The sequence below is a fragment of the Narcine bancroftii genome, chromosome 9, assembly GCF_036971445.1.
Source record: "Narcine bancroftii isolate sNarBan1 chromosome 9, sNarBan1.hap1, whole genome shotgun sequence".
In the NCBI taxonomy this organism is placed as follows: domain Eukaryota; kingdom Metazoa; phylum Chordata; class Chondrichthyes; order Torpediniformes; family Narcinidae; genus Narcine; species Narcine bancroftii.
In genome coordinates, this window is record NC_091477.1 from 105,536,383 (window position 1) to 105,562,343 (window position 25,961).

The following is a 25,961-nucleotide window of genomic DNA, read 5'->3' on the forward strand; positions in this document are numbered from 1 at the left end:
AAACGGCTCGGAGCCCCCCGAAAACATCCATTAATCCTGAAAAGTGAGCTGATGTCCCGCGAGCTCAGTACTTACAGCCTGCCCGACAAGCCAAGATGGAGGAAGAGGCCGCCGCACAGCCTGCCGGGATGCTGGAGGACTGCCCCAGCGCCGGCCCGGCGACGCGCTCCCCGGCCATCAGAGATAATCGTCTTTAAACTCGCACCGCTGACTTTATGTCAATTAAACTTTAGCCAACTCTAGAAACTAAAACTGCACGCTGGAAACATTTATTTCGTGGTAAACATGTCCGAGTAGATTTTAGGGCAGCTGTCTGGCCCACCCCGCCGCGTTCCCATGGCAACACATCAACAATGGATGAGACGCGAGTTCCAGGAGGTGCTCGACGCTCCGAGCCCAACACGAAGGCGGTTGAATCGGCTGCGAACAATGGGTAAGGTTGTGCGCTGTTGTCCGTGGCGTGAATGCCCCTGGCCCAGGGGGGGGCCGGGGGGAGGGAGGGGGGGGAAGGAGGGGGGGGCCGGGGGGAGGGAGGGGGGGGGAAGGGGGAGGGGAAGAGGGGGGGGGAAGGGGGGAGGGGAAGGGGGGGGGAAGGGGAAGGGGGGGGGGAGGGGGGGGGGAGGGAGGGGGAGGGGGGGAGGGGGGGGAGGGAGGGGGAGGGGGAGGGGGAGGGGGGGGAGGGAGGGGGAGGGGGAGGGGGAGGGGGGGGGGAGGGAGGGGAGGGGGAGGGGGGGGGGAGGGAGGGGGAGGAGGGGGAGGGGGAGGGGGGGGGAGGGAGGGGGAGGGGGAGGGAGGGGGAGGGGGAGGGGGGGGGAGGGGGGGGAGGGAGGGGGAGGGGGAGGGGAGGGGGAGGGGGGGGGAGGGGAGGGGGAGGGGGAGGGAGGGGGGGAGGGGAGGGAGGGGGGGGAGGGGGAGGGAGGGGGGGAGGGGGAGGGGGGGGGAGGGAGGGGGGGGGAGGGAGGGGGGAGGGAGGGGGAGGGAGGGGGGGAGGGGGAGGGAGGGGGAGGGGGGGGAGGGAGGGGGAGGGGGAGGGGGGGGGGAGGGAGGGGGAGGGGGAGGGGGGGGGGAGGGAGGGGGAGGGGGGGGGGAGGGAGGGGGAGGGGGAGGGGAGGGGGAGGGAGGGGGAGGGGGAGGGGGGGGGAGGGAGGGGGAGGGGGAGGGAGGGGGAGGGGGAGGGGGGGGGAGGGGGGGGAGGGGGAGGGGGAGGGAGGGGGAGGGGGAGGGGGGGGAGGGGGGGGGAGGGGAGGGGGAGGGGGAGGGGGAGGGAGGGGGGGGAGGGGGAGGGAGGGGGAGGGAGGGGGGGGGAGGGAGGGGGGAGGGAGGGGGGGGAGGGGGAGGGAGGGGGGGGGAGGGAGGGGGGGGGAGGGAGGGAGGGAGGGAAGGGGGGGGGAGGGGGGGAGGGGAAGGGGGAGGGTGCGCCGGCCGGGGGGGGGGGAGGGGGGGAGGGTGCGCCGGCCGGGGGGGGGGGGGAGGGGGGGGGAGGGGGGTGGGGAGAGGGGGGGGGGGAGGGTGCGCCGGCCGGGGGGGGGGGGGAGGGGGGGGGAGGGGGGGGGGAGGGTGCGCCGGCCGGGGGGGGGGGGAGGGGGGGGGGAGGGGGGGGGGAGGGGGGGGGAGGGGGGGGGAGGGGGGGGGGAGGGGGGGGGGAGGGGGGGGGGAGGGGGGGGGGGAGGGTGCGCCGGCCGGGGGAGGGTGCGCCGGCCGGGGGGAGGGTGCGCCGGCCGGGGGGAGGGTGCGCCGGCCGGGGGGAGGGGGCAGACTCTGCCTCTGCCTCTCATTCCAATCTGGTGACCTTCACGTCCAAGTGTTTGTGCATCAGAAGACGAGTCTTCTCTTGAATGAAAGCTTATCAGATGACTTGTGGGTATCTTTATGGGAAACATCCCATATTCATCCTATTTATTCAACCTACTTGAATTCAACCAGATTAGACAGACATGAGTTCTTCATTAATTCAGTCAATGATGTAATGCTAAGAATGCAACTTTTAATATGAGTGCTGCTCATTTCCACAAACAGGATTGTGATAATGACAGGAGAAGTGCAGTAAACAAAAGTGGTGGAGAAACTCTCAGGTCATGCAGCCTCGTTGGAAAGCAAAAAGCTTTGGTGTTCTAGGCCTGTGCCCTTCTTCAGGTGTTCTTCAGTTGCAAGAGGATAATCTGTTTTATCTTTTGTAAAATATTTTACCATCTAATGAAAAAGAAATACATTCACTCTTTCTTTGAGAAACGTTTCTTATTTTGAAGTGCACATTAAAAAAATTATATTTATTAGTTATATAAATCATTGTTCTTTCATGAGGAGCAGAAGCTATTACACTGAATACTTTTCAGCAAAAGGGTAGCTTCACATTTGTGACTTTGTACAAATGTTTTGAGTCATTTATTCTATTATTTTTCATATTTCTAAATGCAAGCAACCTGTCTCCAGGCAGAAATGGTGTCTTGTACTGTGTTTTCTGTCCATTTAAATTATTGACCCTTCTATATGTGCAAATACCATTCCCTAGTCTTAAAAAGAGATCCATGTTCAGATGGAATTTTCCCTCTTGATAATCCAATCTAGCAATGTCTTCTGTAACAGATCTGTGTTAATATTAATTCTTAGTTTAATGTTAAAACTATATTTTATCTATATATGGTTTAATAAGTTAGTTTTGGGTGGACAGGGCTTATTTACATTCTACAGACACACGCATGTTTCTTTGCAGCTGTTCGCTGGCTTCAGCCCAAAGACCACACTTAGCATTTTAAACACACATGGTCTTTGAGATGGAAGATACGGAGAGCCTTTTGCAGACACTGAATGGCTGCTGATTGAAGTTTCAAAAGATGAAAGGATTTATAATGGTTCTTGAGATACTGGAAACAATAGGTTAGCTCAGAAGCAGATCCTTCAAAGACAGAAATGATGTCACATACCATGTGACATGAAAGATTTAGAGAAATTCAGACATTGTTGAATCAGTTTCAGAAGTGAAGACCCTGTGGGACCCACAGGAGTTGGAACCTTTGAAAGACAGGGTTGAATTACAGTAACCAGGATAGGTGCTTTTTATCTGTCACTCCTAATAAAAGGGGAACACAAAAAAAAAGTGGATTTCAAAAGGGAAACTACTTCACTTTCTGACTGCTCTTTTGAAAATAAAAAGTGCAGCCTCGTCATGGAAGAAAACTCTGTGACTCTTGAGTAGAAAACGGAAGAAGAGGACGTGTTTTATCCTATTCATAGGAGATACAACATAAGTAGCTTTGAAATAGGTAAGACCACTTCCCTTTTGTGCCCAAAAGATGGTCACTCCTGTTTGAAGGATATCTCTGAAAGACACAGCTCATCAAGACTTGTGTGTTTAAAGAGATCTGATGTTTAAAAGTACTTTATAATTATTTTTGAACTGAAAATTTAAGACCGTCAAGGAAGACCAAAATGTGGCTGAAGTTTTAGAAATGGACTTTTCTGAGTTTGGGACTTTAACACATGCACACACGTATTTACATTTTCACATAGTGGGGTTAAGTTTAGAGTTTGTTAGAGAGAAGTAAGAAATGTTATGTCATTATAGTTTAATAAAAACTGAATTTACCATTGCCCGGTGAATTTTTGCATTGCTGTTTCTTTGTTAATGCGAATAAAATCTCTTTAGTCCCTAACAAAATTAAGAGGGTTGCTGATCTCAGGTCAGCACAATGTTAGTCTGATGATGATTTAATCTTGGTTAAAATGATGATTATGCCTTTTCTTCCCCTTTAGTGTCCCCGAGGTGTGTCAACAGCAGCTTTCCCAGAGTGATATTCTCCGGATTCGCAGTGTTCTGGAAGATTGCATTGAACAATTAACCATCCTTGGCCTCATCATGCCAGTCTCCTATGAAAAAAAGGCAGATACAACCAGTGTAAGAAATAGCCTAAATTTTTGGCCACCTTTCTATGTTACATTATATCCACAAAGGTTCACAATAAATTGTGAACAGGACCAGTTTTATTATATAGAACAATAACCGAGGGAGACCTGTGGCAATACAGGACCCAAAATTAAATGGGAAAAAAATGAGCTGAACTATTTAGGATAACGGTCTTTCATTTATCTTCTCAATCCCATTTTCAATTCTCTACTTTAATGTTATTAAACTAACAGATTTCAATGGACTTGACAAAAGATCTTTTCAGTTGTACTCAATGGGTGAGGAAACTATGGACTGTATATATGTGTGTGTGTATATGTATGTATGTATGTATGTATATGTATGTATATATGTATATGTATGTATGTATATATGTATATATATATGTATGTATAGATGTGTGTGTGTATGTATGTATGTATATATATAAGCTTATTGATATCAAATTACAAGTGAATATTTTCAATCCTCCCTCTCTCCCTCCCAACTTACTTCCCTAACCCTCCCCCTTACTAACTAATAATAATAAAAATGAAGAACAGATAAGGAAAGAATATAAGAGAATGTGAATCTAAAAATATAAATCTAAAAATAAATTGATCTAAATTGTGGAGCTCAGGTTTACCAATCAGACCAGATATTGAGAGAACTTTAAATTTTTAAACCAACACTTTTCATATAAGGGCTCCATATTTTCAAAAAGAAATGATACTTACTACATAAATTATAAGTAATTTTTTAAAGTGCATTACATGAATGCAATTCTGCATGCCATCTCTCTAGCCCTAAATCTGCATCAGATTTCCATGTAATAGCAATACCTTTCTTTGAAACAGCTAAAGCAATTCTTAAAAATTCTATTTGATACATAGTTAATCCCAATTTTATACAAATACTTTTATATCTCCTAACAAAAATTTTGCTAATATTGAGAGCAAGGTTGTTGTGACACCAACCAACTAGCTGATCTATCTCCTGTATGATTTCCTCATTGCTCTCTGTAATTATGCTGATAACTGTGGTGCATCAAGACATTTGTATATAAGGGTTAAAGGTACTGAATTGTGCTTAGCCACACAGTCATGGGCGCAGAGAATGTAGAGCAGTGGGCTAAACACGCATCCTTGAGATGTGTCTGTGTTGATTGTCAATGAGGAGGAGACATTAGCCCCTTTCACACTTGCATCCCACTAAATTGGCCATTCAGTATCCTTGGATAGGACACTTGACCATTCCTAACTGGGACACTGAACACTTTCACCCTTTCAAGGAGCCACCCCCAGGGTTAGGACTGTTCTAGCTTCTACCGGTGACATCATGACGCATCGAGTGATGGTGAACCTGCCCTAAATCCTGATCAATGTATTATTATCTTATATTTGAACAAAATTAATCATGTTAATTACAACTTAATTAAGCTTTATGTACAACACAGTATGAGCCCCTGTTGTTGTGCCGACCTATATAAACCTTTATAAGGTGCTGTGGGAAAGTGTGAGCAATAAATAGCAATAGCAGACAATTTTTAAACAGGGTGGGAAAGTTTGTAGTGCAATAGCACACAATTTATATAGAATGGGAAAGTTGGTAGCACTATCGCATACAATTTATAAATACCATGGGGAAAAAGTGATGGCGGGCCTGTCCTCCCAGAATTCCATGTGGAAGAAAAAGGGCTGTCTGCCTGGCTGCCTGCACAGAGCATTCATGGAAGGGTTTCTCTGCTGCACAGCATTCTGGGAAGTCAGGTCTGCCATTGCTTTTTCCCCACGGTCTTTATAAATTGTGCACTATAGCACTACCAACTTTCCCATGTTGTTTAAAAATTGTCCGCTATTGCTATTTATTGCTATTTATTTCCTCCCTCTCCTGCTGCGACTTTCCCACAGCAAAGTTTATACCTTCATTTTAATCTTTTCTTCAAGTTCCTGCACTCACACAGGGTCATTTCAATCCCACTATGATGGCTGAAAAGTATGAGGGAGAATAGCCCCTGGCATCTTGCCTAAGCGACAGCTTTTCACAAGCGGAATATTCAAACAGTTCACATCGACGAGCTCTACAATGCCTTTGAACCACATTTATGTTCCAGCAGTGTATTCAGTCAGAATGGAAACTTTGATCATTTCTCTTGACTTTTATTCTCTGTTTATTATTAAAGTTTACTTAAAGTATGTGGTAAACCACTATTTGCATATAATTGCCTGGTCAGGCACATCGATTGGCCGACTGTACCTGTGGCCCTTTCCACAGGCTCATATATAAAGGTGACTGTTCCACAGCCCCCTCCTCAGTGCAGGACAGTCAAGTATTATAGATGTGCCTTTGTTCTTCAGTGAATAAAAGCCTATTGGTTTCTCAACAATGGTCTTTCGAGCAATTGATAGTACATCAAAGTACAGATGATATAAAATTAATCTTTGAGATTCAGTGGTCCATACAATAATGTTAATATACTGTACATCAATGCTAACAGGTTATAAGAGTGGTTTTCACCTCGCATGTCTTAATGTCAAAACAAAATCTGGGGCATTGCTGCATTGGTTAAAATATATAGATTCCACATGGTATTCCAAGTAGCACCTATAAATTGACAGCTTTTTCAATTGTAAATTATATTTCTTAAAATTGTAAAGATAGAAAACATTTTCAATGCTACATTATTTTATTTTGACAAAAGAAATTCTCTTGCTTTCATCTCCAGAATATAGGGAGTAAAATTGACCTGATACTAAAGGGTCAGAAACAGGCAGAGTCTAAATATCAGGAGCTAATGACTTCTAGATCAGAAGACAAGGAGACTAGAAGATCTTGGGCAGACCAATTCCCAGAGCTGGGACAGCAAATTCAAGAAGTTGTAGCAGACCTGAAGAGGAGTAGTCAACTTTTCAACACATCCCTGAAACAGAATCCACTTTCAGTTAATAATCTCGCCAAGGTACAAACTGACAGGTGAGATCCATACGGATGAAGATTTAAGAACAAATGATCATTTTTATTTGCAAATATAAGTGATAAGAAGTTAAGAATTATGAGCAGCTATGTGGCCTTTTGTGCCGGCACCACCATTCATCCAGATCTTAGTTGCCCTGCTACCCCAGCAGCATTTCCCCCCAACAAATCCCAATTTAATTTTCAGAAATAAGTTGAAATCTATTTTTAACAAACTCAGGGATTGACCATCCAGGGTAAAAAAAAAAAGAACTGCAAAGATTCATCATCCCTGGGTGAGGAATGTCTCCTTGTCTCAGTCTTAAAGGCCAAACCCATATTTTGAGAATTTGACTCCTCTGATTCTACCACATTGAGCTCTTGAAGAATTTTCTAACATTCAACTGGATCAGTACTAAGGGGAGGGGAGTGCATCCGCAGGCATTGCCTTGCCCAGCGAGGTGCTGTTCCCCCTGTATGGTCACAGCCATCGCTCACCATCAGCCCCGCCCCCACCCAATCCAGCATCACTAGTGTGTGTCAAACGTCACTAGCAGCTAATGACGCTCGATGCCATAAAAGCAGCGTTCTCTGCACCTACATTAGAGGGGCGGATGATGGTAACTGCAAACCCCCCCCTTCCCCACTGTGCCTTGCACCGTGTCCTCCCTCTAACATGCTAATGCCCCCCTCTAACATACGTTCTGTCGCCAACACTGACATTCAATAAGATCTGCTCTCATTCTTCCTGTGTACAAAATTACTATCAACTAGTGGCACTCACATCAAAGGATCAACAGCGATAAAATTTTTTGAAAGGTTGGTATTGAAACATAACAGCTCCTGTCTAAGCGGTGACATGGATCTGTTCTAATTCACCTACTGTAGCAACAGATCTATGCTAGATGCCATCTCACTGGCACTACACAAAGCCTTGGAACACCTGGAGAGCAAAGATTCATACATCAGGATGCTCTTTATTGACAATAGTTCAGCATTTAACACCATCAGTCCCTCAAAACTGATAATCAAACTCCAAGACCTGGAACTCAGCACCCCACTGTGTAATTGGATCACAGATTTCCTCACCTACAGACCACAGTCCGTGAGGAATTGTGGATGGGTTTGTGAATTGTGGATGGCTCTGTAGACGGCTCTGAAAATGGCGCCGCGGACTTGCTGCAGCAGCTACTCTTAATCACGGTTGCTGCAAGAACTTAAATGTTTGGAACCATGAACAACTTTAATTAGATGAAAATGGACATTGGACTGCAAGGAGTTGTGTGCTGCTAGTGGACGCCGAATGGGAGCAGATCTAAGCGTATGCTGCAAAGTCGTGGAATCCACCCGACGGAGGTGTGGAACTTCAGACATGGCTGATAGGAGGATGCCGAACCACCCGCATCGTTGGAGGCCAGCAGTATTTCAGCTCTTCGGAGCATTGTCGGAGGTGACTTTTGGAAGGCTGAGTGGGAAGGATGAGCGGCAGAGTCGGAGACATTGTCTGTGTGACGGTTGTTGCGGAGCAGTGCCGAGCTCGGCGGTTGGTAGAGATATGCCTAGGCCTCATGGATAAATGGAGGACTTGGAGGCTGTGATGTCTGGGCCTCACGGGAGGGCTCAGGCCATGTGAATTTATGACTGGGCAGAAGTTGGGTTCCCTATTGTTGGTGGACTTAACATCTGTGGAGGGGTTGGTAACCTGACCCATTGAAGGCTACACATACAGCTTGCAGCAGCCCCTCAGGCTTTGGGAACGTTCCTCTTCACCGAAACTGATGGACATTTTATAATATCTAGCTGTAACCTGTCTCCTTGTGGATGTTGTCAGGTTTCTGAGAATTGATTGTATGTTGCATTGTATTGTTAGGTAGTTTTTGTACCAGGTCAGGGGAACACTATCTCGGTTTTAATGCAGTATGGTGTTAATTGTGATAAATAAATGATACCTGATACCTGAGGATTGTTAAGAACATCTCCTCTACAATCTATATCAATACCTGAGCACCACAGGGCTGCGTCCTTAGCCCCCGTTCCATTAACTTTATACCTATGACTGTAGCTCGGTACGATAACAACACCATCTACAAATTCGCTGCTGATACCACAGTAATGGGTCGTATAAAAAGGAGCGATGAGTCAGGAGGGAATATGAAAACTTGGCCGAATGGTGTACCAACAACAACCTCGCATTCAATGTCACCAAAACCAAAGAGCTGATTATTGACTTCAGGAAGGGGAAACCAGATGTGCATGATCCAGTGATCATTGGGGGATCAGAGGTAGAGAGGTTGAGCAAATTGAAGTTCTTGGGAGTCACTATCTCGGAGGATCTTTCCTGGACCCAATCATGTCATCACATAGAACCCTGAAATTCTAAATAGCGTCATGAAGAAATCACACCAGCATCTTTACTTCCTCAGCAGTTTGCGGAAGTTTGCTATGATATTGAAACCCTGGAAAATTTCTACAGATGTGTGGTGTAAAGTGTGCTGCTGGGCTGCATAATAGTCTGATATGGGGACAATGATACCCCTGAGAGTAAGATAGTGGACAAAAATCAGGACATCACATGCAAAATGCTCCATACCATTGAGAACATCTACTGGGAATGCTGCCATTGGAGAGCAGCAGCAATCGTCAAAGATCCACACTATCTAGTACGCTCTTTTACCTGAAAGAGGTGTAGGTGCCACAAGACTCGCACCACCATGATTTTGATAACTGATCAGAACATCACTGACTGATTCCTTGTATCTCTCATCACTTTGCTTCTGCTTGATCTCTATTTCTTTTGGTATTATTCTATTTTGATTACCAATATAATATTCTAACTCGATACACATTTTGTCCCTCTCCATAATCATTTGAAATGTAGATAGGGTCACTATTTTCTCTTGCTTACCATTTCTGCCCCTAAATGTTTGAAGAAGTCATTAGGGCCTTCTTGGTATGGTTATCATATTTGTTCTGTTTCATGTTATCTATCTGCTTCCAGAATTGCACTGAGGTCTAAGTTTGCACCCTGATTTCACAATCTGCAACTGCCCACATTTTCCCATACCTTGATGAAGGGCTCAAGCCTGAAATGTTGGTTACATATCTTTAACTTTGTTACATAAAGTATAATGCTTGACCTGCTGAGTTTCTCCACCATTGTGTTTTTACTTCAATCCCAGTATCTGCAGAATCTCGTGATTTACTCCACTTTTAAACACAAATCGGTTTCAGCACATTCTTTGCAGTTAGCATACACCATTGTATTTGCTTCTCATGCCATATCGACATCGCTAGTGTGACAAGGTATATTATATTTTATTTATATATATTATGTTTTTTAAGAGAGATGATTGTGGGGTGTTTAGTGTAGGTCACAAACAAATAAACACTTCACAAAACAGATCTCATTTAAAATGCAAGAGCTTTGCTGAAAATGAGACATTGAGGCACTGAGTGCCTTTGCAAGAATGTTGTGTTTTTGCAAGCAGAGAAAGACCAAACAGGTTTTCTCTAAGAGAGAGAGAGAGAGGGAGAGAAAACTGACCTGTAGTGGCTTTTGGAAGCTTGTGGAAAACCCCATTTTGAAGACGGGTTGTGAGTTCTGAGTTCAGCCTGGTGAAAACCCTTGTAGTCCTTACAAGAGGTAATGGTTGGCTAGAGTATTTCTCCTAAAATAAGGGAAACAAGAGGAACTCTGTGGTGACCTGGAAGAAGAGATTATCATTTGGAAAACCCTGAAGGGGCAAATTTCTTCAGCAAGACACGCAAGTGACTGATGGAAGTAAATCAGTTTGTTCAACAAGCAACAAATCTCTCTCTGAAACCTACAAGAACCTTCCTGAGTGGTAACCACACCAGAGCTTGGTGAAAATTCAAAAAAATGTTAAATTCTGCTCAGTATAAGAATTGACTGATACTGGTGAACTTGGAGGAGTGAGAAATGTGATTGGACTGTGAATCAAAGAACTTTCCTGAACATATACACACATGACGTACACGTGTGCTTAGAATTAGAAGGGGGTTAAGTTAATAGTAATAGGTTAAAGTTTGATCCTGTTTTTATGTTGAAAGAACATTAAAAGCAACTTTTGTTTAAGTAACCATTTGTCTTAGTGAATTTCTATTGCTGCTGGGTTTTGGGGTCCTCTGGGCCTGTAACACAAACAATTATTTTTTTAAACTGCAGGTTCTGGAAATTTGAAATGAAAATAGAAAATTCTGGATCACTTAGCAGGTTAGATGACATCTGATTAAATGGTTTTGATCTGAAACATTAACTTTCTCTTTCCACAGATGCTGCCTGACCTGCTAAATGTTTCCAACATTTTCTTTGAATCTTCTGTTTATTTTAACAATCTTTACCACATTGTTCCATTGCAGTAGTAATATTAAAACAAGACGACATTTTATAAAGGTTATACATTTCACTATCTGTTTAAGCCTCCACTTAGACATGTGCTATGACATGGATATATTCTGCTTTATGCTTCAATAATTCCTGTTTATTCTTTGATTAATAGTTTTTATTTTGTGAATAGGAAATTTGCTTTGGACGCGATTAACGATACCATGAAGGAGCTGCAATTTTCAGGAACATACCTTACACTGCTAGATGTTCTTGAGACTGAGAAAAAGAAAAAAATGATCATGCAAAATGCCATCATTAAGTGAGTTATGTTATTATTGGTTGTCTTCACACCTGCTTGCTTGGTCATTACAACATCAACCTGAACAAATTATGTTCTCTAGTTGACTCCTGATTGTAAATTATACTTTCTGGATCTAATACAATAGACATTGGAACACACTTAGCCGTGTTCCTCACAGTTATATTCGGACTAGAATTTGTGTGTGATAACCAAAACAATCAACTATAATTTTTTCATCTTGTCTCAGCTTTCTTTAATTGAAGTACAGATGTTCCCCTACTTACGATGGTCCAACTTACAATTTTTCCAAAAGTTGTGATGGTTCGCAAATGAGTGTAAACAACGGATATTGTGTTGAAAATATTTTTTTACATTTTGGCTTTGTGTTAGATTATTTTGCCTAACTGTAAGCTATGGTAAGCATTCTGAGCATGTTTAAGGCAGTCTAGGCTACAATGTTCAGTAGGTGTGGTACTGTATTCTTTATCGACGTACAATTTTTCCACTTATGATGGGTTTACTGGAACGTAACCTGTAATTGTGTCATATGTGGAGTAAGGGACAGGAATGTATTGGCAAATAGTATTGCTCTAAAACACAATTAAAATCATGCATATCAAATTGGTATTTCCTGATTCTGATGTTCTAGATTGCTGTTGCATTGCTAGTGCTCTCCATACCATCTTAGAAAGCAGTGGAGTTTAAAATAACACTGCAAGTTGTATGCTGATTCACTAAAATGGGAGAGCAATGTCGTGGAAAGTGTGCTGATCGACTGCATCATGGTCTGATATGGAGACGCCAAAGCCTCTGAGCAGAAAGCCCTACAAGATGTAGTGGACACACCACAGACAAAACTCCCCCCTACCATCGGGAAAATCTACATGGAATGCTGCCATCGGAGAGCAGCAAGGATCCACGCCATCCAGGACGTGCTCTTTTCTTGCTGCTGTGATCAGGAAGGAGGCCTAGAGGCAGCACCAGGTTCAGTTGCTATCCCTCCACTATCAGACTCTAAGCAACAAACTCAATCAGAGACTCATTTAAGGATTTTTACTCTTATTTATTTTTGAATATTTAATTCCCATATTACAGTCAGTTTGTTTACAATTCTCTCTTTTGTATACATATCTTTTCTTGAGTACAGTCTATTGCACTATTGATAATTTGAAATTCTGCATCACCCACAGGAAAAAGAATCTCAGGATTGTAGGTGATGTCATTAAGGTTCTCTGACAATGAAGCTGAACTTTAAATTTTTTAATAAAGTCAACAGGGTATACTAAAGTCACTCAAGGGAGTTCACCTTTAAAAACCAGTCTCCTCTTGACTCCCCATCAAGGAAGCTACATATCTCTTCTCCAAAATGTTGAATTGCAGTTTATATCTTATATTAACCACATTTCATTCAATTCGGTGACGAGCATAAATTTTGAAATTATAGTTGTTTCATGTGCACAAAATTCTGAATGCTGTTGGAAATTGTCGTAGTCACTGCAATTGTGAATATTTATTTATCTATTCTTTGATATTCATTTCTCTTGCTTTTGTAGCAATTTAACATTTTATTATTGTGTTTGATGTTTGGCTGCAGCAAGTAGGAATTTCATTACATCTGGACATTGAACTTATGCATATGACAATGAGTTTGTTGTTTTCTCTCCAAAGAACAATGTGCTAAAGCAGGAAGTTAGTTGGTAAAAAGATCAGTACTGTAAATAAATGAAGGATATTGTATGTGCCTGCCTCAAACATAGTTCTGAATTCTGTTTCACTGGGTAACAAAAGTTTGGGATTGAGGAATGCATAAAAATAGGTCATGCTGTCCAAAATTTAAAATTTTGCATCGGTATGCTGATATAAAATAAAAATCTGATCAAATTTGATATAATTTGGTTTTTACTGATTACAACTACAGTAAATCTAAATATTATTATACATTGTTAATTTTAGTTTTACAGAATTTACCTTTAAATCAATGAATTGCCACAGGTGTGTATGATTAATAGTTAATGCTGCCACAGCTTGTTTCACTCATACCTTTTCATGTACATGTAACAGGGAAGAAGAAGGCAGAAGGAAAATTAAAGCTCTAAAAAATCAGCTGCAAAATTTACAGAAGGAAAAGGAGGCAGAACAACAGGTTTCTGAGCTTATTGTTTTCCAATGTCTTTTGTTTCATATACAAAGGTCTTTTTTTTACACTTTAATTACAATCAGAAACCTAATTAAAAACTGCACATCATTAACAGTGATATAAATAGTGTTTAAGACCCTACAGCAAAATATTTTGCTTTTAATAAACTCAATGGGAAAATGTTTTTGTAAGTATAAACAATTTTCAAGAAAGATATTCATTGAAAGAACAGGAAAGCCACAAATTCCTTGGCTCCAAAATTGCCCTTAGTTCAGGCACTATGGGCAGGGATGCGAGACAAATTTCAAGTGAGATACACCCCTACATATTTTTGTGTGCCACATTTGGAAAGGATTTGTGCATGAGTTCATCTCCTATTTTGGGCAGCAAATGACATTAATTCTCAGGAAATGCTAAATTGACCAATGTTGTAAAGTGAATCATTGATATCCAATTAAAGCAGCTCCAAAACGCAGATATCAAAAAGAGGCAGAACTGATATTGATCATGTATGTAAGATCATTTAACTTACGGCATTATGTGCATGAATTTTTGAGCTTGGCTCCTTACATTACCTAGAACTGCTGGCTCAATTCACTGCCACATAACTGTGTATCTAGAAGATTTACTCCTCCGATCACTATTTCTACCAAGGTATCCAGAACTGCACTGAAGGATCAGAGAGCCTGATCTCTTCCATAGCTTGTTTTAATTGGCAAAAACATTGGAGTGACTTCCACTATCAGTTGCATCCAAGAAGCGTCTATCTGTTAATTTGCAAATATAGCTTCGATAGCAATTGCTAACTTAAAATAATGATGTGCCAAGGTGAAAAGTAGTTAACACTGTTTGGATAGAGATTTTGTACATGATCTGCTCCAGATCAAATGGGTGTGAGTTAATTGCACATTTTGTTCCCAGTGCCTGTGTTCTGGTTAAAGCAAATGTTGACCCTAAATGAAATAAGAATTGATGGGAGATGGGGATAGGGATGTACATATCATTGAGACCATCAAGATTAAAGGATTATTGGAGGGATAGAATTGAAAAGCAGTGAAATTATATTAAACATGTAAAACTTGGCTTTGATTCGACTTGGCAAATGCACTTTCCTTAGGTGCATATTAAAAATATAGAGGTAATATTTATCAGGAATAACAAGCAGGAGAAATCTGTAAAGTTAAAGAAAGGTACATTAACTAAGCTACTTTAATAAACCGATAGATAGTATTGATTTCGTCAGCATGGGGTTGGGGGGGAGGGGTGGGGAATTATAGTCTTTGAACTGCTCCAGTAGCTAATGTCAACTTTGATAAGAATAGGAGATCAGTAACATCATAAATTAAAATGTTTTGAAAACATTATAATCTATTAAGGGAATTGGGTGATAATGCCACAATGTTACAATCAACTGCTTTTACCTTCACATTTTGGTTGATAAATGGGATGAAAAGAATTGTGGAAATGAGAAGACATAGGTTTATTGTTTGCAGCTTGGATAGAGTGGATAAAATTTCAAAAAACCTCAACCACTAGCATCTTGGTCAAAATTAGTTCAGAAAGATAGACAATATATTTATTCATCATACTGATCATATCATTGCAGAGACAGAAGGTAACCACAACCACTGACCCTAAACATTTATTTTTTCTGATCAGAGTAAAAATGAGATGATCGCTCATTTAAAAGACCAAGTGCAAGAAATGAAAGCAAAAACCTCTATGGAAGGGAAGTACATGAAGAAAAATGCAGAACTACAGGTCCAACAGACTCAAAAAAAATGTGCCAGTGAGGAAAATAAATTAAAAGAAGAGATTCAGGTCAGGAAATGAAAGGAATAACTGCTCTGAGTTTTGTGACTTCAAATATTTGGTAGTTTAAATCTGTGAAACAATAATCCAGATTTTGATCAACCTATGACAATGCTGATGTAGCTCTTGCCTGCTATTTGTTCAATCTAAAACTTGAGATGCTAATACCCTTTATGCTCCAGTTACTGATATCTGCACAGGTCCACATTCCTGTGACTAGATGATAATCTAAAGCAGCACCTTTGGCTGAACGTTTGCCTCTGTACTGAATCCAATTGTGGTGCCTTGGCTTCATTCTGGTTCAAAACACAACAGTGATTAATTATACCTGGGCCTTCCTGCGATGTATAGCTCAGAACTACCAGTATGTGTATTTTACTTTGTAAGCTTGTAAAGCAGCCTTCTTTCTGTATTTAAACTCAACACACATTTTTTAAAAAAAGTACATAAAGTGATTCCTATTGTAATTAATTCTCGTTTCAACTTAACATTTCCCTCTATTTTTCGCATCTTTGCACTGAATGTATAGTGAGATTACCACAGTTTCATTTACAAAAATCCAGTTAATATGTAAACATTATTTTATTATTAACATTTTATCAATCTGTTAAAATCTCTCCTTCCATTATATTTGGTCTTCTTGAACCAGCTCTTAAAAAGCAAAATCGAACAGGAGAATCAGATACATTTGGAGATTGAAAGATTCCTGAGACAAAATCAGGCAGTAAGTATCCAAGTCATTAAAATTAAAATTAAAAATGCAGATAGGGCTAAATTACAGAAGGAATTCTGAATCAAAATAGTTGCGACCTCATAGAATACAGAACTCTCAATGTAAGAGTTAATTTATTTATCCATGTATGTCTTGAATATTTGGATACTTGTTCAGCAAACATTTAAAAAATGTAATTCAAATTTATCCAGGCATGGAAGTATTTGTTAATAAATTGATCTCACAGGAGCTTTATTTAATAGTTAAATGTCATAAAGTGACCCATACCCTTGCATAATTTTTAAAATTTTTTTTTTCTTGCAGAAATTTGGTAGTACTGTTGTTAAACTAATATGGTGGGTGGGGGCAGTGGCTGAGAATCCAGGCAGAAAGATAATGTAGAGACCAAAGCAAAAGTTAGAAAAGAGAATAGTTAAAATGCAAAGGACACAAAGATTCCTAGATTCTGAAAGAACAATGAGTGCAAGGTATTTCATGTTTCACTCCTTTTGTCCCACAAAATAACCTGTGTTGCCAATCAATGCTAGCCAAGTCCTCCTTCATCATATTGTGGTCTCCCTTGTCAAGGTGAAGCACACTGTCTCTCGATTGATCTAGTGCACCCTCCATCTGAATACTCGTAGTATTTAAAAGATCACTGAAATTATGGGACAATCAGTCAAAAGTGATATAACAGCCATTACATATTTGTGGTGGCAGGGTGGAGATGATTGGGAATTAAATATCCAAGCGTATGAGCTAATTCAGAAAGAAAGGCCAGAAGATAAGGGAGGTGGGGTATTATTGGAGTAAGATTAAGGATGACGTCAGAAAGATAGTGGGAGACCATATAAGATCTAAGGAGCAGAATGTTGAATCCACAATGTAGAGATTAGGGTAAGAGACTCCGATAACTCAGTGGTTAGAACTCTGGTCTTAAACCAGGGGTCGCTAGTTTGTTCCTTGTGAGGGGCGCTGAACAAAATGGCGACTCTCCGTCTTCCTTACAGAAGACAAAATTAAAGAATTTCATGTATATTACATTCTAAATGTAGTATTACATGACAGTAATGAAACCATTACCTTTAAAAAATCACTGGTGGGAGTTGTCTACAGGCCACCAAATGATAACATTTTAGTGGCACAGGCAATAAGCCAAGATATATCTAATGCATGTAAGAATAGAATGATAGTTGTCATGGAGGATTTCACCTTGCACATAGATTGGCAAATCAAGTTGGTTGAAGCAGTGTTGAAAAGGAGTTAATGGAATGCATCCGTAATAGCTTTTTTGAAAGCGTTACATGGTATCTGGTCCTCTGCAATGACACAGGTAAAATTAACAATCTTGCAGTTATGTATTCTATCAGAAAGTGTGATCACAGTATGATTGAATTTCTCATACAAATGGAGGGTGCACTAGATCAATCGAGAGACTGTGTGCTTCTCCTTGACAAGGGAGACTACAATATGATGAAGGAGGACTTGGCTAGCATTGATTGGCAACACAGGTTATTTTGTGGGACAAAAGGAGTGAAACATGAAAGTCTGCAGATGCTGTGATTGTAGTCAAAACACAGATGCTGGAGGAGCTCAGCCAGTCTCGCAGTGTCCATAGGAGGTAAAGATATATTACTGAGGTTTTTGGCCTGAACCCTTCCTCAAGGTATGATATTAGCCTGAAACATCACTAATATATATATTTGGCAGAGTTCCTCCAGCATCTCTGTATTTTGACAATATGGTAGACGGTTGAGTATGTTCAACAAAAATATATTCCAGTCAAAAACAAGGACAGTAAGGATGGAAAGAGCCAACTTTGGATAACTAAGGAAAGAAAGGCATCGAACTAAAAGTTCCGTCAGACAAAGTCACCAAGAGTAATGGGAAAACTTTAAAAAGAAACAAAACCACAAGGCAAGCGATAAAGAAAGGGAAGATAGATAATGAAAGTAAACTTCTGCAAAATATAAAAGCAGGTGGTAAAGTTTCTATAATTATATAAAGAGGAAAATGGTGGCAGAAATAAAAATAGGTCCCTTGGAAGATGAGAAAGGGGAAATAATAGTGGGTAACGTGGAAGTGGCTGAGGCTTTGAATGACTATTTTGTGTCAGTCTGCATGGTGGACACATCTGACATGCCAAGGAGAGAGATGCCATGATTGCGATGGGAGGTGAAGACCTTGATACAATTGCTACCACTGAAGAGGAAGAGCTGATCAATCTAGTGGGCCTAAAGATTGATAAATCCCATGATCTTGATGGAATACATCCCAAGGTACTGATAAAAATGGCAGAATTTATAGTAGAAGCATTGGTGATAAATTACAGAAATTCTCTGGAGTCTGGGTAGGTCCCTGCTGATTGGAAGGCACAAATGTGAAATCATGTTTAAAAAAAGTATGAAGGAAAAAGGCATGTAATTATAGGCCAGTTAGCCTAATGTCAGGAGTTGGGAAAATGCTTGAAGCTCATTAAGGAAGAATTAGTAAAACCTCTGCATTGAAGTCATTTCATTAGGCAGATTCAACATGAATTCAGGAAGAAAAGTTCACGTTTGATAATTTTTTTTGAGGACAGTGGACGCTATACACAATACTAGGATTTCTCGAAGGGCTTTGATTAAATGCCTAATAAAATACTTTTGCATAAGGATTCACAGAGTCATTTATTAGCATGGATAAAGAATTCGTTAACCAATTGAAGGGAGTTGAGATAAATGTGTTTCTCTGGTTAGCTCTGCAGGGTTTGGTGCTAGTCAAGCAATTCTACATGATATGTATAAATGATTTGGAGGAAGACCTCAAGTATGGCCTATCTAAATTTGTTGATAACACGAATTTGAGTGGCAAAGCAAATTGTGTCGCGGAGACAGTGTGCGGAGAGATAAGGATAGGTTATGCTATTAGGCAAGAGTCTGGAAAAAAATGATGTAAATTTGAGGTTATCCACTTTTAAGAAAATAATAGTAAATCAGATTTTCTTTGCTGTCCTCATTCTTTGTTTCTTGTCTAGCAGGAACTGGAAGAAAAGCTGGAATTTTGGATGGAGAAATATGATAAAGACATTGAAGCAAATCAAAATGCACTGATTTCTCTGAAATCATCCAAAACGAGTAATTTACAGCGGCTCAGAGAATACTCTGAGAAGGTACTGCTAATTATCCAATATTCACCTGTGAGAATAAGAATTTTGCTGAATTTATTCCTCTATCTGTACATTACAATAATGCACAGTATAAAAATATTACAATAATATAAAGCTGTGTTTCAGAAATATTTAATGTGATATTATTTCAGGCATTTTGAAAGCATCTAATTTGCTTGTAAATGTTGTTTCCTACCGATTGCAAATAGTGATCTGGAAAATGCATCATGTAACACTGCATTTTCAACACCTTGGATCCTTGTTTGGACAGAATTGGACATGTTGCATTATTAACATGTTTTCTGTTGCTTGACAAATTGAATCATATGATTCTGCACATATTTCACATCTAGGGTGTATCAAAGAAATATACAGATTAAATAGTTGTGAACATTAGTAACATAAAGGTAGCAAGACTATACATGTACACAGTGAGTTATAGTGTAATTTGGAAAGCAGGTCATAAGTATTAACCACCCTGATCAGAGTTACATAAAGGGAACTCTTAATTTCTAGTCAGTGATTATTGTAATGCTGCAGCAATTTTTAGGATTTGCATTTCTCCACAAAATAGTGGAGCTTTAGCTGTGCTCCCACTAGACTCCAGCATGACTGGCAGCAGGTGTCTTCATGATGACGTCGCAATGTCTTCAAAAATAGTGTTTCCAAAGAAAGTATCTTTTGTTTTTCCCTCTTTGTCAGCGTGCTAGACTAGTGGCAACTCTTTTTGGGCCTTTCCAGGCAAACCAAAGAAAACGAACTGTGTATGATAAACAGTATAGTGACAACAAAGGAACCTTGATCAATGCAGAAGCTGCATAGAAACCAGAATCATGTGTACATTAAGAACCAGCTTGCCAATAAATGCTCACATTCTCAACAAAAATCTCTATTTCTTTCCTTTGGTTGCTCATCATTTCAGAGTTTGCTTGAGCGCAAACCACGAAAGCTCAATCTGTACAATGGTACATAGGCTAATGCACACTGTTAGTCAGCTAAGTTTTCCTACATTTTACAGTGTGCCCAAATGGCTAGAGCAAAGCTGGTAGCTGGTTGCTTTCTGATTACAGTGGAGACCAACCCGAGGTCCTCGAGGATCTGCTTCTGGAGATTCTCTTGTCATGAGGGGTAACAACCTGGGATAACTGACTACTGAACAATAGCAAGGACAATTCTGGCAATGCCGTGTAATCCAAAACCTTATTGCAGCCATGGATGTGACTGACTGACTGGGTTTCTTGGAGGAGATCTAAACTCCCAGTGTATTCCCACAAGATTGCAAGGCTTCGACAAAATTCCGTAGAATCATAGAGCATGGATTAAACCTTTTCAACCCAGTAGTCCATGCCCACCACAGGTATCTCTTTACAATAATCCCATTTTTATTCCCATTACCTCACCTGAGATTCTACCACTTATCTCCATGTTGGGAACCTGTTACACTAGCAATTAACCTTTCAACATGCACATCTTTGGGATGTTGGAGGATGTGTAAATTCCACACAGGAAGCAGAGCCGAGGCTAACATATGTTGCACTGTCTTTTGATGTGATGTGAATGCTGATCTACTAGATTTCACGAAACTTATTTTGGATTCTGTGGCTTATTTTCAATTGTAATTGGGAAAGGGGAAAAAAATAAGATATCTGAATATTAAATCAAAATCTTTTTGATTCCAACCTTTCAGTACTTGACTTATGAACGAGTGATAATTGAGGACAGGATTGAGAGAGAGAATGAATGCAAGAGACGGACACAAGAAGAAAAGGAGTTCAGAAGCATTATTAAGGTAAAATGAGAAGCGTGAATTTCATTTGTAATTGCATGTCTGGGACCAATCGATCAAACTGTTAAACGGCCTGCTGCAGACAAGACAACAAAGCAACATCATTCACAATAATGTAATTGTACAATATAAACTTTCTTCTTACGGGTTGACACTGCAGTCAGGATATTCTATTCCTATTTTTAAATTAAAATTTCATATCTCTAAACATGAAAAATCACAACTAAATTTAGCTCAAATAAATAAAAAGCAAAGAATTCAAAACAAAATGGGGAATGATTGAGATGATCTTTTAGGTGTAGACTTAAAGTTTTTTAATTAAATAGTTAATGTATATAAAACAGAACAAGAGGAATGAGAGTGTAATACATTTAGGGGCATCTTGCAAGTTGATTTAGTGGAAAACAGAGGGAAGTTGGAAATAGTATAAAAAGGCAGAGACGTGGGTTAACAGAATTTGTGGTCTTAAGTGTTGGGCACCCCAGCAAGTGGGAACATCTGATTTTTCTGGAACACTTGCTTTATTTAAGAACCATTATAATGCTAAATGTTTAGTTCTGATGAAAGTTCATTATCCTGAAATCTTTTCTCCCTTTGCACATTCTACCTGATTTGCTCAATATTTTGAACATATTATTTTATTGGTCAGAATATTGTCATGTAAAACGTCAAGTTGCTTGGGACAGATCTCTCACAATTTTATATTAAATAATATAGTTGAGTTTGAAAGTTTGCAAGCTACATCTCTCCTCTGAATATTTAGGATTATGGAAGCATTTAACCAGATTCATCACATTCCTTTTCATGAAAATGTCAACTCGTACTTTTTTGAACATCTCCATTTCAAAAAAGGGAAAGCTAAATTGATATATTCTAATATGAAGCCTGCAGTGAATCCAATTGATCTGTAATATTATTAACTATACATCTTTAATGTGGATAGTGTTGTCTATTTGTTAGATTTGACTTTGGTAGATACTATTACTCTCACTGGATATTCTTTTGTATGAGATTGTATCTCTCTCTTTTGCAGCTTCAGTCGTGGTGGCGAGGGGTCATGGTTCGCAGGGGAATTGGTATCTACAAGAACATTAAAAAGAAAATAGAAGGAAAAGGAAAGCTTAAAGGAAAAGCAAAAAAGGCAAATAAGAAGAAATAAAACTCTTTCTAGAAATTTGCAACATTCATGCAGTTATTTCTTTTGCTTTAAAAATGAAGATTTGACATTAAAAAACAATTAAAAAAATTAAATTGTATCAACCAAATGAGATTGTAGAATTAGCAATTAATTTAAAAATTGCAAACAGTTGACCTATTTTTTTTCACCCTGGTTTTAAAAAATAAAAAAAAAGTTTTAGTACTTTGACTTAGCCTTTTCATTCCAGTGCAACTCCTCTCTAATCCATCCTCCAACTTTCCAACCCAATCACAAGTTTCAAAAATCAAAAATAGAAAGTGCTGGAAACACCCAGCACTATTCTGATGTTAAATAAGGACAAGGTATATTTCAAAAATAAAAAAATATTTTACCTTCTACCTTTATATACATCGTACTCAATGTGCGTGTTAGAAAAAAAATTGCTGAAAAATTGGAGACAAAAAAAAGATTGTAGATGCTCTATCTAGAAAACAAATTGCAGGAAGAACTGTGGTCCAGCAGTATCTGTTGAGAGAAGGGGTATTGTTGATGTTGCAGTTCAAGACTGCATCACCTCTTTGATTTGCTTGCAGTTATAATTCAATGACTGGGACTGCACATGCAGCCTCACAACTTCAGTTGTAAAGTGAATGCCTTGAACTGACACATGTATCAATGAATGTCAGAACAATAGAAAGTCAGAAAATGCTGGAAGTTGGCCTTGTTGTTTCAGGTTGATATTGGAAGCAGGTTCACATTTCAGAAGTCAGGACATCTTTTGCCAGACTGTTCAAATGGTTAATTTAAACAGCTCATGTAGTAACAAATGTGTGAATTCTGCTTTATTCTTTGTTAATTTTTTTTGTATTTTATTTTTTGAAATTTAGAAATACAACATGGCAACAGACCTTTCCAGCCTATGTGCCCAAACCTATTAACCCCATGTCTTTGGAGGGTGGGAGGAAACTGGAGGAAACGTGTGCAGGTCATGGGGAGAATGTACAAACTCCTTACAGAAGGCACTGGATTTGAACCCAGCTGGCGCTGTAATAGTATTGTACTGCTGTTACACTAACTGTGCTGTCCTCATTGTGTAATGATGGTCAGTAAACATTACCATCATTATAACCACTGGAATCAGAGGAGTCTACTCAATTATTCCACATAGAATAACACTTGCCTATCAAGAATGAACCCAGTGAAAGTTGACTGAATTTTCCACTGAAGTGAAAATCAAAATTCTAAAACAACACGCCAGGTTTAATTTCTCTGATAGGTCATTATTGAAGAAAGACTTTAACTCTTTTGCTCATGTTCTTTTATAATAAAGGCTAAAACACTTTTTAAACTACTTTATGTAAAATACAAATTTCAGACCTTCTTTCTAATTTTTATGACCAAATTGGGTGTCTTTACATAATCTTCCTCAATTTTGCCCACACTTAATGGGTCTATATTTCTTTGCAGTCTTCTATAAATACGTGGAAATAATATGTCCCTTCATTACAATCATTGATTTTGCTTATAAATAGTTGAGGCCAAGCATGATGCTTTACATTCCTGTGGGTTTCAGCCCTTCTACTTTACTGTTCTTTATTAACCAATCTTTGGTTCATGTTGCTAAATTACAACTAACCTGAAGCATTAATATTTGGTACATTGTAATCTCTTGTGGAACCTTGTTAAGAGCTTTTGGAAACTTCAATTGCATTAACGGGTTTCTCTTTATCCTGGTGATTAGTCACAGAAATTATCCCATCTTAAAATAGTGCTCATCTGTGGCCATATTCCCAATAATCAATTATTCTTCCATGATCCTTAGCCACAAACTTTGAAACCTCTTTTCATCATTTGGTCCTCTCTCCATAGTTGTGGGTCCTTCTTCATCGACTCACCTCCTACCCCACCATCACTCAACTTCGTTAATAATTCCTAAATTCCAGAATGAGCGAAATAAAAACATACCTTGCACATCATCTTGAATAATTTTCTTCCTATTACTGCATATTTGGTTTTTACCATTAAGTGGAAGTTCATCATTACTGCATTTACTTTATGAACCTAATTTATGCTATTTCCTGCTACCATTGGGGGATGGTAAAAACATCCCATTTTCACCCACTTTGATTCTACATCTTAACAAAGATCCGATAGTATACACATTGGTGGTATAGAATGTGTTTGGTGTGGTAACGTACCATGCCAAACGACGCTGCTGAAATTCTATTTTACTTTGTTGTCTTGGTCATTCTGCATTAGCAACTAAACAATTGGTTAATCTGGTTTGTTGTGAGTACTTCATAATTAATTGTGTTAAGCAAAGAGAATCTGAAGGAAAAATAAACACTTTAGACTATTTCCATATATTTATTCATCACAAAAGCCTCATAAACTTATAGTGCAAGTTATACATATGTACAAAGGAGACGTGTAATTGACTAAACATGCCTTTTCTTTTTACATAATAATTATCTATACAGTAAACCGGAATTAAAGCCATGGTTTCCAAGGTTTAGTAGGCCTACCGTGGAAAAATATTTTGAAAAGGATACATATCCAATATTCTACAGCTGTAAGAACACTTATAACAGATTCAGCTGCACCCAGCAGAAAAAATTGCAACATTGGTATCATTTAAAAAAAAGTGAACATAAAACATTCAACATCTTGTACAAATAACTATACTGTGAGCGACAACCCAAGTATTTACAAAATCTACAAATGAAAGGTAAACAAAAAAAAATACTAAACAGGATTGCATGTTTCGCCACAAATTTTTAAGTACTGGTTCCAATTAAAGATTCAATGTCCCATTATTGTCACATAATACAACATTTAGAATGTAACATACATGAATTTGTTATTGAGATTGGGTGTTAACTTCCTTGTAGATTATCTAATCTCATGTATGTCAATTTCAATCTACAGTATTTTATTTCAAAAGCATCCAGCAGAAACACTGGTAATCATTACTCGATGCATCTCAGTTCATGACTGAAATAAAAGTGGATCCAAACCTAATTCAAGCTCATTGTCATAAGTTAATGTAATTTATTCAATGAATCAATATTATATGCCCGCTGAATACAGTTAATTAGAAATTTCACTTTTTCCAGGGAGAGGCATACAAAGAGAGATTTATAAAAATTGCACCCTTTCAAAAGCAGTTCTGAATTAGATCTAGAACAATCTAAAACGTGCCAATCCCAGAAAACACATGAGAAGATATTCAAGTGTTTAAATATTAGATTTATTTTCAAAACATTCATAATCTCCATTAGGTGAATCTATTTTAAGCTGTAAATGAAATAGGTCAAGATTACAGGGTGCAAACAGTGTGGTTGCTGGAAATCAGAAATAAAAATGCAAATATTGAACGTTTGTTCAGTAAGTCAAGTTAACATTTTTGGTGAGGAACAGATGATGTTTCAGGTCAATGAGATGTGCTGGTAAAATATCCACCATTTGTCTCCACAGTCAAGATCAATGGAATGACATAACCTGCGCCAATAGGCAATCTCCAATTTCCTTGATTCAGACAGGAAATGGATCAAAGGACTTCTGAAAACTATTTGGCTGGTAAAATTTTTGATATCAATTACACAGGAATGGGAAAGTTGTATTATCAGATGCTCCCTTAAACCAGTACGATTGCAGTTCTAACAATTCAACTTGGGAATGATAAAAATGAAGTCCTAATTCTCCAGATTCTGTACTGTACCATTCACACCAGAATTTAGGAGCTTA

At 39.5% G+C, this 25,961-nt stretch overlaps 1 protein-coding gene across 2 annotated transcripts; it reads left to right on the forward strand.

Moving 5' to 3' along the window:
• Window positions 1–159: 159 nt before the first annotated feature.
• Window positions 160–22,250, forward strand: iqcg (IQ motif containing G). Of its 2 annotated transcripts, none has more exons than XM_069897165.1 (10): window positions 160–433; window positions 3,751–3,892; window positions 6,606–6,853; window positions 11,371–11,499; window positions 13,543–13,624; window positions 15,278–15,439; window positions 16,080–16,154; window positions 19,159–19,293; window positions 20,978–21,079; window positions 22,110–22,250. In XM_069897165.1, the coding sequence occupies exons 1-10, from the start codon at window positions 354–356 to the stop codon at window positions 22,233–22,235; spliced, it is 1,281 nt and encodes a 426-aa protein (XP_069753266.1). In that variant the 5' UTR covers window positions 160–353; the 3' UTR covers window positions 22,236–22,250. The 2 variants fall into 2 exon arrangements, with proteins under 2 accessions (XP_069753266.1, XP_069753267.1); XM_069897166.1 differs by having other exon boundaries at window positions 161–433; window positions 19,162–19,293.
• Window positions 22,251–25,961: the final 3,711 nt, after the last annotated feature.